Here is a 12443-nt window from a genome sequence, read left to right as displayed (position 1 = left end):
CGGCCATGCTCTCGCTGATGTCCTTGGCCGTGTTGAACGCGCCGATCTGCACGAGCTCCGGGAAGCAGCGCATCTTGAAGACCTCGTCGAGGTAGAGGCTGTAGCCCCAGTTGTTCGGCCGCACGACTTCGCCGGACGCGAGGCGGTTGCCGTTCTTGATGGACGACGACTTGTGGTCGAAGGCGTGCCGCGCGTTCAGGCACGGCCGGCAGGACGGCGGGTCGTGGCTCGGCTTGTCCCACTGCCTGCGGCTGAAGGCCGCCCGCACGAGCGCCGCGCCGCAGACCGCGCACTCGCGCTTCGGCGGCGCCTCGGACCAGCCGGCGCCCGGTGTTTGCGGTGCAGTTATTGGCGCGCTCTGCGAGGCGGGCGTTTGCGATGCAGCGGCCAGCGCGCACTGCGACGAGGACACCGCCGGCGCCATGCTCGTCATCGCGCTCGCCATGTTGCAGCTCTCGTGTAGCCGCATCATCGCTTCAATGTTGACGCAGCCCGCCCGCACGATGGCCTGAGCAACTCCCCTCCCCGGACGGACGCAGTCGGGCGCGCATCCCCTTCAATAACTAGTCCAACTCCTGTAGGACTCTCTCGCGCGCGGCGCGAGGACCGACGCGGGCCCCGCGGCGGCGACGACGCGCAGTGGACGCGCCAGATGGCTCTTAGCGAGGCCGAGTACAACTCGATGGCGGAGGAGGCGCATAAGAAGTTCAGCGCACTCAAGCGGCCTCGGAAAGCGAGCGTTCACATGGCCAATTGTCACCGTCTGGAGTTGGAGAAGCAGGGCATGCCTCCCGGCGAGATCGGCGCGCTGCGGCGTACCGGAGCTTTTTACGCGCGGTGATGCCTAACCGCAGGTAAGTGTCTCGGCCAGACGTGGAGCAACCTGACGCCAGAGGAGAAAGGAAAGTGGCAGGGGGTGGCGATCGAAGACATTCGTCGCTACAAAACAGAGGTCTGGTTTTCGAACGAGTCTACGTCGAGGTCGATGCGGCTCGCTCTCGAGGACCTTGCGGAGAGTGACCGCCTCGAGATCGAGCGCATTCGCCAGGATCTCGCAAAGTACAAAGCGCTTGTTGTGCGCGTTCGCGAAGGCAGGGACGGGCTAGTCGCGCAGAACCAGGAAACGAACGCTGGCATCCAGAAAATGCGTCTAGCGGAAATCAAGGCCCACTTTAAAAGACCCTCTTGAGATCCTAGGCTCACCTCCTTCCGGCCTGCAACTCTGCGTCAACGTCGACATGTTGCCGCATGACGCGTGTTTCGAGCACCACTCGCCGAGCGCTTTGCACAAGAAACGCGGCGGCAACGCTGCGCGCCGCTTTGAATCTCCATACAACTCTCTCCCACCTCGACCGCTGGTCGTCGCGCCGGCCATGTGCATCTTCAAGGACAGCACGGTCTTCCTGGGGTCGCTGGCCTTCTTCGGCGTCGCCTACGTCGCCGCGAAGAAGGTCGTCCCGTCGCTCATCCCCTGCGCCGACGCCAAGGCCCTGCGGCAGCAGCGCGCCTGGTACCTGACGACCATCTCGAGCGTCTGCGCGTCGCTGCTGGGCGTCGCCTTCCTGGGCCGCGTGGTCGTCCACGGCTTCGGCGCGGAGTTCCGCCGCGACGACACGGCGACGGACCGCGCGTTCGCGCTCTTCTTCGTCGCGTACTGCGTCGGGGACCTCGTCGCGGGCAAGATCGAGTACGCGGAGCAGATCGACTGGCAGAGCGGCTGGACGCACCACGCCTTCTACGCGTGCGGCCTCGCGCTGCTCCTCCTCCGGGGCCACTGCAAGTTCTTCACCGCGGGCCTCGTCGAGGAGCTGCCGACGATCTACCTGAGCTGGGTGCGGCTCCACAACGGCAAGGAGCTGCGCTGGCCCTTCGCACTGGGCTACTTCGTGCTGCGCATCCTCTACCACATGGTCGCGGTCTTCGAGTCCTTGGAACACTCGACGCTCGCGTTCGCGCTCGGCCTCGTGATCCTGCGGCAGCACATGTGGTGGTTCGCGGGCTGGTGGCGCGGCGCGTCCCAGGACGCCCACGCGGCGGGCCCCCAGGAGTCGCGCTTCGACGAGAAGCAGACGCAGCTGCCGCTCCGCGTGAAGTTGGGCGTGTGCGGGTCGATGGTGCTCGTGCAGGTCGCGACGATGCTCCACGTGACCATCGACGGCTACGGCCGGCGCACCTGGGTCTTCGGCACGCTCTCCGGGCTGGGCCTGCTGGCGACCTGGGTCTACTTCTCGTTCCTGGGCGTCGCGATCTTCGTCGACACGTACACGCGCGGGTTCATCGAGCTCGCGATCAAGGAGCAGAAAGTCATCTACAACATCTCCTGGGAGGACCCGCGGGTGGAGCGCGAGGACTTGCACTTATCGTCCGACGACGTCGTGCTGACGATCTCGTCCGCGGGCTGCAACGTGTTGGACTACTTGCTCGAGAAGCCGCGGCATATCACCGCCGTGGACCTGAACGAGGCCCAGCTCGCCGTGCTCGACCTCAAGCTCGCCTGCGTCGCGGCCAAGATGCCCCAGCCCGACTTCTTCGCGCTCTGGGGCCGCAGCGACCCGCGCGTGTTCACGGAGAACTACCGGCCGCGGCTCCGGAAGCTGCTCCGCCGCGACGCGAGCCGCGCGTACTGGGACCGGAATCTGGACGAGCTCTTCCGCGACAACTGGATGTTCACGGGCACGAGCGGCGTCATGGCCTACCTGCTCATGCTCATGGCGCGGCCCCTGGGCCTCTCGGGCAGCCTCCAGCGGAACCTCGGCGCGAAGGAGGCGCCCACGTCGTCCTCCGTGCTGAGCCTGGGCATCCGGCTGCTGTCGTCGCCCGTCGTCTGGACCTGGGCGGCGCCGCTGGGCGGCATCCCGCCGGAGCAGCTCGCCCTCGTCGAGCGGCGGCCGCGCGTCTTCTCGGATCGCATCCACGAGATTCTGGGCAAGCGCATGTGGAGCCGCGACAACTACTTCTACCACGGCTACTGCTGCGGCCAGTTCGACGAGTTCCCCAAGTGCCCGCGCTACATGGCCGCCGACTTTTACCCGCGGCTCCTGGCCATGGACGAGGCCGAGCTGCGGCGCCGCGTGACGCTGTTCCACGGGTCCTGGGGCGACGCGGAGCCGCCCGCGGGGACCAGGGGCTTCACCTTCGTGAGCTTGCTCGACTCCATGGACTGGATGCCGCCGAAGCTCTGCGCGACGCTCGTCCGCGACATGCTCAAGCGCGTGGACCGCGGCGCGTGCCGCGTCTTCTGGCGGTCCTACGCGCCGGGCCCGTCGCTCCAGGAGCGGAAGGCGGACCTCTTCACGGTGCACTCGCCGGCGCTGGCCCAGCTGCCCCACGCCGAGGTCGAGACCTACGACCGCGTCGGCTGGTACCTGAGCCAGTGGCGCGCGACGGTCCCCGAGGACCTCGACCTCGACGCGCTCGTCCCCGCGGGCACGGGGTCGGTCTACGCCAACGGCCTCAAGGACGATCTGCTCGTGTGCTACGCCATGGCCAAGCAGGCGCTGCAGAAGGAGAAGGACGTCGCCGCCTTCTACAGCACGCAGGGCCAGGCCTACGACGGCTTCCGCGAGGCGCTGCTCCCGGGCCGCGACACGCTCCTCAAGCACGCCGTGCCCTGGTCCGCCGTGCCCAAGCTCCTCGCGAAACCGTCGAAGCCCACCTACGCCCTCGTCTGCGTCGGCTGCGGCACCGCGCGCGACGTCGAGTTCGTCGCGGAGCACCTCAAGACGCTGCCGAAATCCGCGCGCGTCGCGCTCTGCGACCTGTCGCCGGACCTCCTGGCCATGGCGAAGCAGCGCGTCGAGGCCCTGGGCCTGGGCGACCGCGTCGACTGCGTGCGCTGCGACATCACGAAGCCCCTCGCGGACCTCGCGAAGCTCGGGCTGAAGCGGGGCGACGCGTGCGCGGTCACGTGCTCCTACTGCCTCACGATGATCCCGGACTGGCGGGCGGCCGTGGAAAACATGCTCGCCCTGGTCGTCGACGGCGGCGCCCTGGGCCTCATCGACTTCACGCAGCGCTTCGACCGCGAGGACGACGTCTTCGAGCGCATCTACAAGAAGTGGTTCGCGCTCGACGGCGTCTACTTCGACCGCGGCCACGTCGCCCTCCTCGCGGAGAAGACGACGCCCGTCTTCTACACGGAGAGCCGCAGCCGCGTCCCCTACACGCCCTGGTTCCCGACGCACTACATCTACGTCGGCACGAAGACGAAGTAGCCGCCGCGCTCCTCGTCCTCGCCGCGCCGACCGCGCCGCCGCCGCCGACGCGCCGCCGGCCCGGATCGCCCGGACCTCCTCCGGGTTTCTAAGGCGCCTGTCCATCGACCAGACGCGCCAGGGAACGATGGGCGCGGCGGCGGCGCATGCGAAAGTGTGTGTGAGTTGTGCCTATTTCAGGGCCGTTGCGAACTTCAAGATCTTCCGGGGCGTTTCCAATAAGTTTCCAACAGCGCGGGGCTCTCGTCGACGACGTCCGATGCTCCCACAATCCTAGAATAGGAAGTTCTCGGATGGCGGCGTCCGTGCATGTCCTCGCGGAGCCGCCCGCGGTGGGCCACGTCGACAGCCACAGCATCCTCCAGCGGCGCGACTCGGTCTACATGGAGAACGAAGAGGGCGAGAAGCAGAAGGTCTGCAGCCTGTCGTTCCAGGAGGAGTGCCAGGCGCTCGAGCAGCGCCTCAAGAGCCACGAGCGGGGCGTGCTGAACCCGGACAGCGCCGGCGTGCAGCGCTGGGACAGCCTGACCTTCGCCCTGCTCATCTTCACGGCCGTGATCACGCCCTTCGAGGTCGCGTACCTCACGGTAAAGACGAAGCAGTTCCTCTTCTGGATCAACCGCCTCGTGGACCTCGTCTTCATCGCCGACATCTTCGTCCAGTTCCGCCTCGCGTTCCGCGACGAGACCAAGGGGTCCATGCTCATCAAGTCGCAGAAGAAGATCGCGTACCGCTACGGCACGACGTGGTTCCCCATCGACGTCATGTCCGTGCTGCCCTTCGAGATCTTATCGATCGCCATCAAGGGGTCGGCCTTCTCGAAATTAAAGGTCGTGCGCCTCGTGCGGCTCCTGCGGCTCCTGAAGCTCATGCGCGTGCTCCGCGCGAACCGGCTCCTCGCGCGCTACGAGACGAAGATCTCCGTGAGCTACGCGACGCTCGCGATGACCAAGTACGTCGTCCTCTTGGTCGTCGTCGCCCACTGGATGGCCTGCGTCTGGGGCATGAGCCTGGACCTGGCCGGGGACAACGCCTGGACCTGGGCGGACGCGCTCCGGGAGCTGAAGAAGGACCCGTACGGCGTGCCGCAATTCGACAAGGGCCGCGCGGGCGACGTCTACGTCCGCGCGCTCTACTTCGCCATCTACTGCCTCACGGGCATCGGCCTGGGCGACGTGTCGCCCGTGACGAACCTGGAGACGGGCCTCTGCTGCTGCTTCTTCATCATCGGCGGCATCTTCTGGGCGTACACGGTCGGCAACTTCTGCTCCATCGTGTCGACGATGGACGTGCAGGGGATCCTGTTCCGCCAGCGCATGGACGAGCTCAACGCCATGCTCGCGGACCGCAAGGTGCCCGACGAGCTGCGCCAGCGGTGCCGCATGTACTTCTTCCAGTCCAAGGAGAACTACCGGACGATCAACTACAAGACGCTCGAGATGTGCTTCTCGACGACGCTGCGCGCGGAGCTCGCGGCGGCGACGAACAGCGCCTGGATCTCCAAGGTCTGGTACCTCAAGGACGCCGCGCCGTCCTTCACGGCGGAGCTGAGCCAGAACCTGAGCCCCATGGTCTTCGCCAGGGCAGCAAAAGAGAGCGAAATTCCCAACTTCAAAGGCTCATATCTCGGCCGTTTTCCACTCGTTTTGGCTGATTTTTGGACGAGCGATCATCTCTCGGAGCGGTCTCAACGCGTGGGCGCTTTTTCCGGAACGCGCGCGCGCGGAACACTCACGTTGAAGCGACGTTGAATCACCCTTTTGCTGCCCAGGTCTTCGCGCCCATGGAGGTGCTGTCGCTGCCGTTCACGCTCTTCATCCTGCGGCGGGGCATCGCCGCGCGGCGGGGCCGCGTGCTCGCCAAGGGCTCGGTCTGGGGCGAGGACTTCATCGTCGAGAACGACGAGCTCGTCGACGGCGTCTTCGCGGCCGCGCTGACGTACGCGGAGGTCTTGGCGCTGTCGTACCAGTCGTTCCACGCGATCCTGGACGACCACGCGGACTTCTGCGACGTCGAGAAGGCCGTGCACCGCGCGCGCGTCTTCTACACGGTCCGCGCGCGGCTCACGCAGAAGGGCCGCGAGATCTTCGAGGAGAAGCGGAAGACGGGCGAGATCAAGAAGGCGCGCGGCCTCAACATCATCTCGCGGTCCGTCGGCCACCGGGGCATGCAGGCGGTGCAGACCAAGTCCATGAAGGGCGCGCGCTTCGGCGCCTTCGCCGGGCCCAACCTGCCCGACGGCGGGCTCAGCGCGAGCCCGCCGCAGTACGAGCGCAAGTCGGGCCGCGCGCGCCAGCGCCACACGATGGACGACCGGCCGCCGGCGGGGTCGCCGCCCAAGGAGCCGGAGCGCGCGACGTTCCCCGCGGGCGGCGCGCCGAGCCCCCGGGGCGCCGACGACGGCTTCGAGGACCTCGCGGGGTTGCCGGGCGGCTTCCCCGCGGCGGCGACGGGCTCCGCGTCGACGTCGGCCGTCGTCACGCCCACGGGCTTCGCCGCCGACGCCGACGCGTCGACGGCCGTCGCGCCCTTCCAGGAGCCCTACGAGGCGACGACGGAGGTCCTCGCCGTGGAGCCCGTCAGCGAGCCCGCGTCGCCCGCGGCGGCCCGGAAGCCGCGGGACGACCTCGCCGTCGCCGACCTCGACGACGACCTCGACGAGGTCGCGAAGTCCCTCGCCTAGGCCGCTCGCCCGTCTTATAATCTCAGGCGAGGCGGTAGACGGGCGGCGGCCGGTCGGGAGCGCCGCGCCTCCGTCGCCGCGCGGCCGGCGGCGCGTCCCACGCCGTCGCGTACATGAAGCGCTCGCCCGAGGGGAGCCGCGTCACGGTCACGGCCCCGCCGCACTCCCGGCGCAGACCGTTGAGCGTCGACGGCAGCGTGCGCCAGGGAGCCACGGCGCAGCAGGGCACGAGCGCGAAGGGCACGCGCTTTCGCCGCGCGAAGGCGACCACGGCGCGCGTCGCCTCGCAGGGGCGGAACCCGACGAGGCAGCGCGCGCCCGCGATGAGCTCGTCGAGGTCCGCCCGCCGCGCGAGCGACGCGCCGGCGCCGCCGTGCCACCAGCGGTCGTCGTCGCCCTTGGGCTCGCGGAACCGCGCGGCGGCGACGTCGAAGGCGTCGTCGGCGTCCGGGAGCAGGCCCTTGGGGTCGACGACGACGAGGCCGCGCACGCCGCGGTCCGCCAGCGTCCGCGAGAGGATGCCGTCGCCGCCGGCGACGTCGAGCACCGTGCCGCCGTCCGCGTCGAGCAGCAGCGCTTTGAAGAAGGGATGCGCGAGCAGCGCGTCGCAGAGCTCGTCGAGCTCGCGCACGCCGCCGCGGCCGACGTCCTGCATGGTTCTCAACAGGGGAACGCAGCGCTCTTAGGCTGCGCTAGGCGCTGCCCATGCGCGCGGCGGCTCGTAAAGCTGCGCTAGGGGCTGCCCATGCGGCGCGGCGGCTCGAGCTTGTGTTGCACAGCACCGAAGCCGAAGCTTGCGAAGCTGCATCCGAGAGAACGCGACCTGAGCGCTCTCAACCAAGAGAATCCGACCCTGCGTGCGCGCGCCCGAACGCCGCCGCCGCCCCCGCCGGTCTCGCGAGCTTCCCGCGACAGTCCCGCGCAACGCCACCGGAAGTCATGTCCAGCCTCGCGCTGAGCGAGACGGACCGCTTCTCGGTCATCAAGCTCTTCGAGGAGCGCCAGCTCATGCCCGCGGAGCGCGCCGTGCGCTGCGGCGGCCGGCGCGTCAAGGGCGCGTCGAAGGCGCGGCTCGGCGGCACGGGCCGCGCGCTCTACGCCAAGCTCGAGAGCGACCTCTTCGCGGACCCGAATTTCGTCGGGCAGCTCGTCGAGGGCCAGAGCCAGGCGCTCAAGGCGTCGCACGGCGCCGCGCCGCCGCCGCCGCCGACGAAGCTGACCATGGCGCACCTCCAGGGCATGATCGAGACCGAGAGTCGAACCGACCACCTCAAGACCAAGCACAACTCGCCGAAGGTGTCGAACCACGCGGCGCCGCGCCCCAACGTGAACAACGCGCGCGCGAACAAGATGGGCTCCAACAAGCGCACCTAGCGCACGTCGCTCGATGCGCGCCGGAGTGCGCGCTCGGCGTCCCACAATGCGCCGGCCCTCCGCGCGCCGCGCGTCCAGCCCCCCCCCGCTTCCCCCGTCCGCCAGTTCGGTCCTACACGAGATTCGATGCCTCTACGTTGGTTTGTTGTGGCGCATTCTGTGTCGGGTGACTATCTCCATGTCTTTGGTGCAGAGGTCCCCCCGCCACTTCAATGTCGACGTTGAACACATGTTGAGGCTCTCAAGCCGGCCACGACTGATGGCTCCCGCTCGTGCCCGCGCCGTGGCTGCGGTCGCCGGCGCCTGCGCCGGCGTGCTCGTCACGCTGGCCGTCATGCAGCGCAGGAAGAAGGCGTGCAAGCCGAAGAAGAAGAAGCCGGCGAAGGTGGCGACGCTGCGCCACATCGTTTTAGTCAAACTCAAGCCCGGCACGCCGGACGAGGCCATCGAGGCGATGCTCGCGGGCCTGGCGGAGCTGCCGAAGAAGATCCCGACCATCCTGCGCATGGAGATCGGCCGGCAGCACGCGGTCGTCGACGACGGGCGCAACGTCGCGCTCGGCGGCGTCGTCGAGTTCGCGGACGACGCCGACTACGAGGCGTACGCCAAGGACGACGCGCACCTCGCCGTCATCAAGGAGCTCATCCTGCCCTACATCGCCGAGGGCGGCCGCACGGCGCTGCAGTACGACATCTCCGGCACGCCCGCGTCCAAGGTCCGCGCCGGCGTCCCGCGGGCCGCGGCGACGTTCGAGAGACGGCTGGACGACGCTCGAGCGGTTTTTCGACGATGTCCCACGCAGGTCGGCGCGGGCCTCGAGCAGCTCGGCAAGGCGCTCGAGGGCCTGAAGCAACTGGAAAAGCTAAAGGACCTCGAGAAGCTCGCGACGCTCTTCCCGAAGAAGTAAGCTTTTTTTTCGCCCGTGCGGGGTGGGGGGGCGGGGCGCCCCGGCCCTAGTTCTTCGACTCGCCGGCGTAGGAGAAGCCCTCGAAGTTGGCCTGCGCGGCCTGCTCGTCGGAGAGCTTGGACGTGACGACGGAGTCGCAGGCCTTCTCGCTCGTGAACTCCTTGTCGAAGTGGGCCGCCGTGTCGGCGCCCTTGATCTGGGGCACGAACTCGGGCTTGATCTGCTTCTTGTAGACCTTGTCCATGTCGAGGCTCGCGTAGAAGTCGTGCGCGGCGATCTCCGAGAAGTCCTTCGCGGAGCCGAGGCGCTGGTCCACGGCGCGCTGGAGCAACGCCATGAGCACGGCCTTGGCGTCCTTGGAGATGTAGGACGGGAACTTGAGCGGCGCGATGAGGATCTTGTTGTACATGCGCTGCACGTTCGTGTCGTAGAACGGCGGCAGGCCGCACATCATCTCGTAGAGGAGCGTGCCGAAGGACCACCAGTCCACGGCCTTGCCGTGGCCCCGGTTCTCCAAAATCTCCGGCGCGAGGTACTCGGGCGTGCCGCAGAACGTCTTCGTGCCGCCCTCGGCGCCCGCGCCCGTGACGTTGTCCTTGCTGAGCCCAAAGTCCGTGATGCGGATGTGGCCCTCCGTGTCGATCAGCAGATTCTCCGGCTTCAGGTCGCGGTACACGATGTCGAGGTCGTGGAGCGCGCCGAGGCCGAGGCCGATCTCCGCGGTGTACAGCCTCGCGCGCGGCTCCGAGAACCGCCGGTGCTCCTTGAGCCAGTGGAAGAGCTCGCCGCCGCCCATGTACTCGAGGACCATGTAGAGCTTGTCCGCCGTCTGGAACGCGTAGAGCAGGTGCACGAGGAACGGGTGGTCCAGGTGCTGGAGCACGTGCCGCTCCGTCGCCGTGTGCGCCTGCGTTTGTGACGCTGGGGGTTCGTGATTCTCGCGACGGACGCGGCGGGCGTCACGAGCTGGTTCCGCTTGATGAGCGCCGCCTTCCGCAGCGTCTTCATGGCCAGGAGCTTGCCGTCCGGGTCGGTTTTGAGCGTCACGAGCATGACCTGCGGGCCGTTCGTCGGAGCGCGCGCGCGCGCGGCGCGCGATCCCGACGCACCTTGCCGAAGCTGCCCTTGCCGAGGACCTTCTTCAGCTTAAAGTCGTCGACGGACAGCTCCCGGCCGCCGACCTTGGACTTGTCGCCCTTGATCTTCACCGTGAAGTCGCCGTCGTCCTTCGACTCGCCCTTCTTCTTCTTCTTCGCCGAGTCGCCGAAAAGAAACTACGGAGAAGCGGCGCGGGTGGGATCGATGGATGGGGCAGCTGCGGCGCACCTTCATGTTGCGGGGTCGGCTGGCGCTCGCGAACGATCGATGCTGGCAGCCCAAAAGCTGTGGCGCCCAAGCTGCGCTCTCGAGAGCCGCCGCGGAGATACGAAAGTGCAACGGGGCTGATCGAGCCGATCAAAGAGGATCCTTTGCCACCTGCAAGTCCAAAAGCGCCGCCGTCGCCGCTGGCAGGATGCGTCGGCTCGCATTCGTTGCCGCGGCAACGCGCATCCCATCGACGACCGCGCTGCGCATCGCCAGACCACTCCGGCGCACGCAGCGCATTGCGACGCGCAGCGCGCGCCTCGCGCCGCGCGAGCCATCGCCAACTGTCGCGTTCGCCAACCCGATCACGTCCTGGTCCAGCGACGGCACGCCGAACCCGGAGTCGCCGCCGCGGCTCGTCGCGCTCGCGACGTCGCTCGTCGCGCTCGCGTTCCGCTTCCTGCTCGGCTGCAAGCCCGGCGACGTGACCGCGCGCGTCGAGGCGCGGTCGAACCTCGACGTGCTGCGCGGCCGGCTGTCGCTGCTGAGCGTCGACTTCCGCAAGAGCGGCGGCTTCTGGTGCCGCTTCCGCGAGGGCTCCATCGTCGGCCGCGACCTCGACCTGGGCCTCGGCCCCTTCGCGTGCCTCGCCGCGCCGTTTCTCTTCCTGCTGTTCCGACCGAACTTGCTGGCGACGGCGCTGGGGCTCTACGTGTTCTCGCGGGCGCGGGCGCTGCGGCGCCTGCTCGGCGGGAGGCCCTGCAAGGTCGAGTTCGCCGCGTCGCTGACGAGCGACGACCTCGAGAAGTCGCGGCTCTTCCGGCCGCTCCTTCGCGCCATCGTCGAGACGCTCGTGACGTCCTCGCCGCTCACGCAGTTCCCGGGCCCGATCACGGACCCGTCGACGCGCTTCCTCCTGAACAAGGCGTCCTTCGAGGGCGACAAGCTCATCCTCGACGCCGTCGCGGCGTTCGGGGGCGCCGCGCCGGCCGCCGGCCAGCCGGCGATCCCGCAGTCGCGGCAGTCGTTCGTGCTGCGCGCCAACGTCGCGCCGAGCCGCCGCGCGGGCGACTCCCTCGAGTTCCTCGACCCGGAGATCCACGCGAACTTCGACGACTGGACGAAGCCCCTCGGGCTCAAGCTGCCGGACGTGTGGATCCCGCTCGTCTCCGGCGTCGGCGTGCCCCTGGGCGCGTCGAACCGCGTCCACGAGGCGCGCATCGCAAACGGCGGCTGCTCGCTGCGGGGGTCCGTGAACCTGAACGGGTACGAGAACGCCGGCGACACCGCGACGCTCGTGCGGCGGCCGCCCTAAGATATTACAGCGCGGACATGTCGATGCTCCCTGACTTCCAGGCGCGGGCGACGCGCTCGCAGCGGGGGACGAAGGACGCGGCCTTGAAGCTCGACGCGTCCGCCGCGCGCCACAAAGTCAGCCGGGAGCACTCGAGCTGCTTCGCGGCGCCCTCGCGCGCGATCGCGTAGGGGATCCGCAGCTCGCGCACGTCGCCGCAGCAGACGCGGTTCTGGGGCACCGTGTCGTTGCGCGGCGGCGCCGGCGACTCGGGCTCCTCCGCAGCGCGGAGCTCCGCCGCGTCGCCGCGCCCCCTGCGCTTCCGGCCGACGTCGAAGTCGGACCGGTCGCGCTTCCGCAGCGGGTAGCACGTCGCCTCCGCGCCGTCGTAGCGGCGGAACCAGTAGTACATGGACGCGACGTGGGGCGCCGGCGGCGGGACGAAGTAGGGCTCGAGGGCCGCGAAGCCCGTGCGCGACGGGAGCTCGAGACCGTCGACGGGGCACGACGCGCCGTCGCGCGTCGCCGGCCGGTCGCAGGGCGCCGGGAGCGCCGACGCGCGCCGGCACTGGACGTGCTCGAAGAGCTCCAGCAGTTCAAAGTAGCCGCGGCACGCGTGGCGCGGGCACGCGAAGAAGTGGTCGTTGAGGCACGTGTAGCGATCGT

At 68.8% G+C, this 12443-nt stretch overlaps 1 protein-coding gene across 1 annotated transcript; it reads right to left on the bottom strand.

Moving 5' to 3' along the window:
- Positions 1-9224: 9224 nt before the first annotated feature.
- Positions 9225-10353, bottom strand: ACV1 (hypothetical protein; the record flags this gene model as incomplete). The annotated part of the gene is made up of 3 exons (XM_009042171.1): positions 9225-10085; positions 10142-10234; positions 10288-10353. Coding segments are annotated over 3 exons (1020 nt in total), but the record flags the coding sequence as incomplete, so codon positions are not given.
- Positions 10354-12443: the final 2090 nt, after the last annotated feature.

Source organism: Aureococcus anophagefferens (genome assembly GCF_000186865.1).
Source record: "Aureococcus anophagefferens unplaced genomic scaffold AURANscaffold_28, whole genome shotgun sequence".
NCBI classification, from domain to species: Eukaryota; class Pelagophyceae; order Pelagomonadales; family Pelagomonadaceae; genus Aureococcus; species Aureococcus anophagefferens.
The sequence above is the reverse complement of the archived record's forward strand: the minus strand, read 5'-3'. Positions and strand labels throughout refer to the sequence as shown.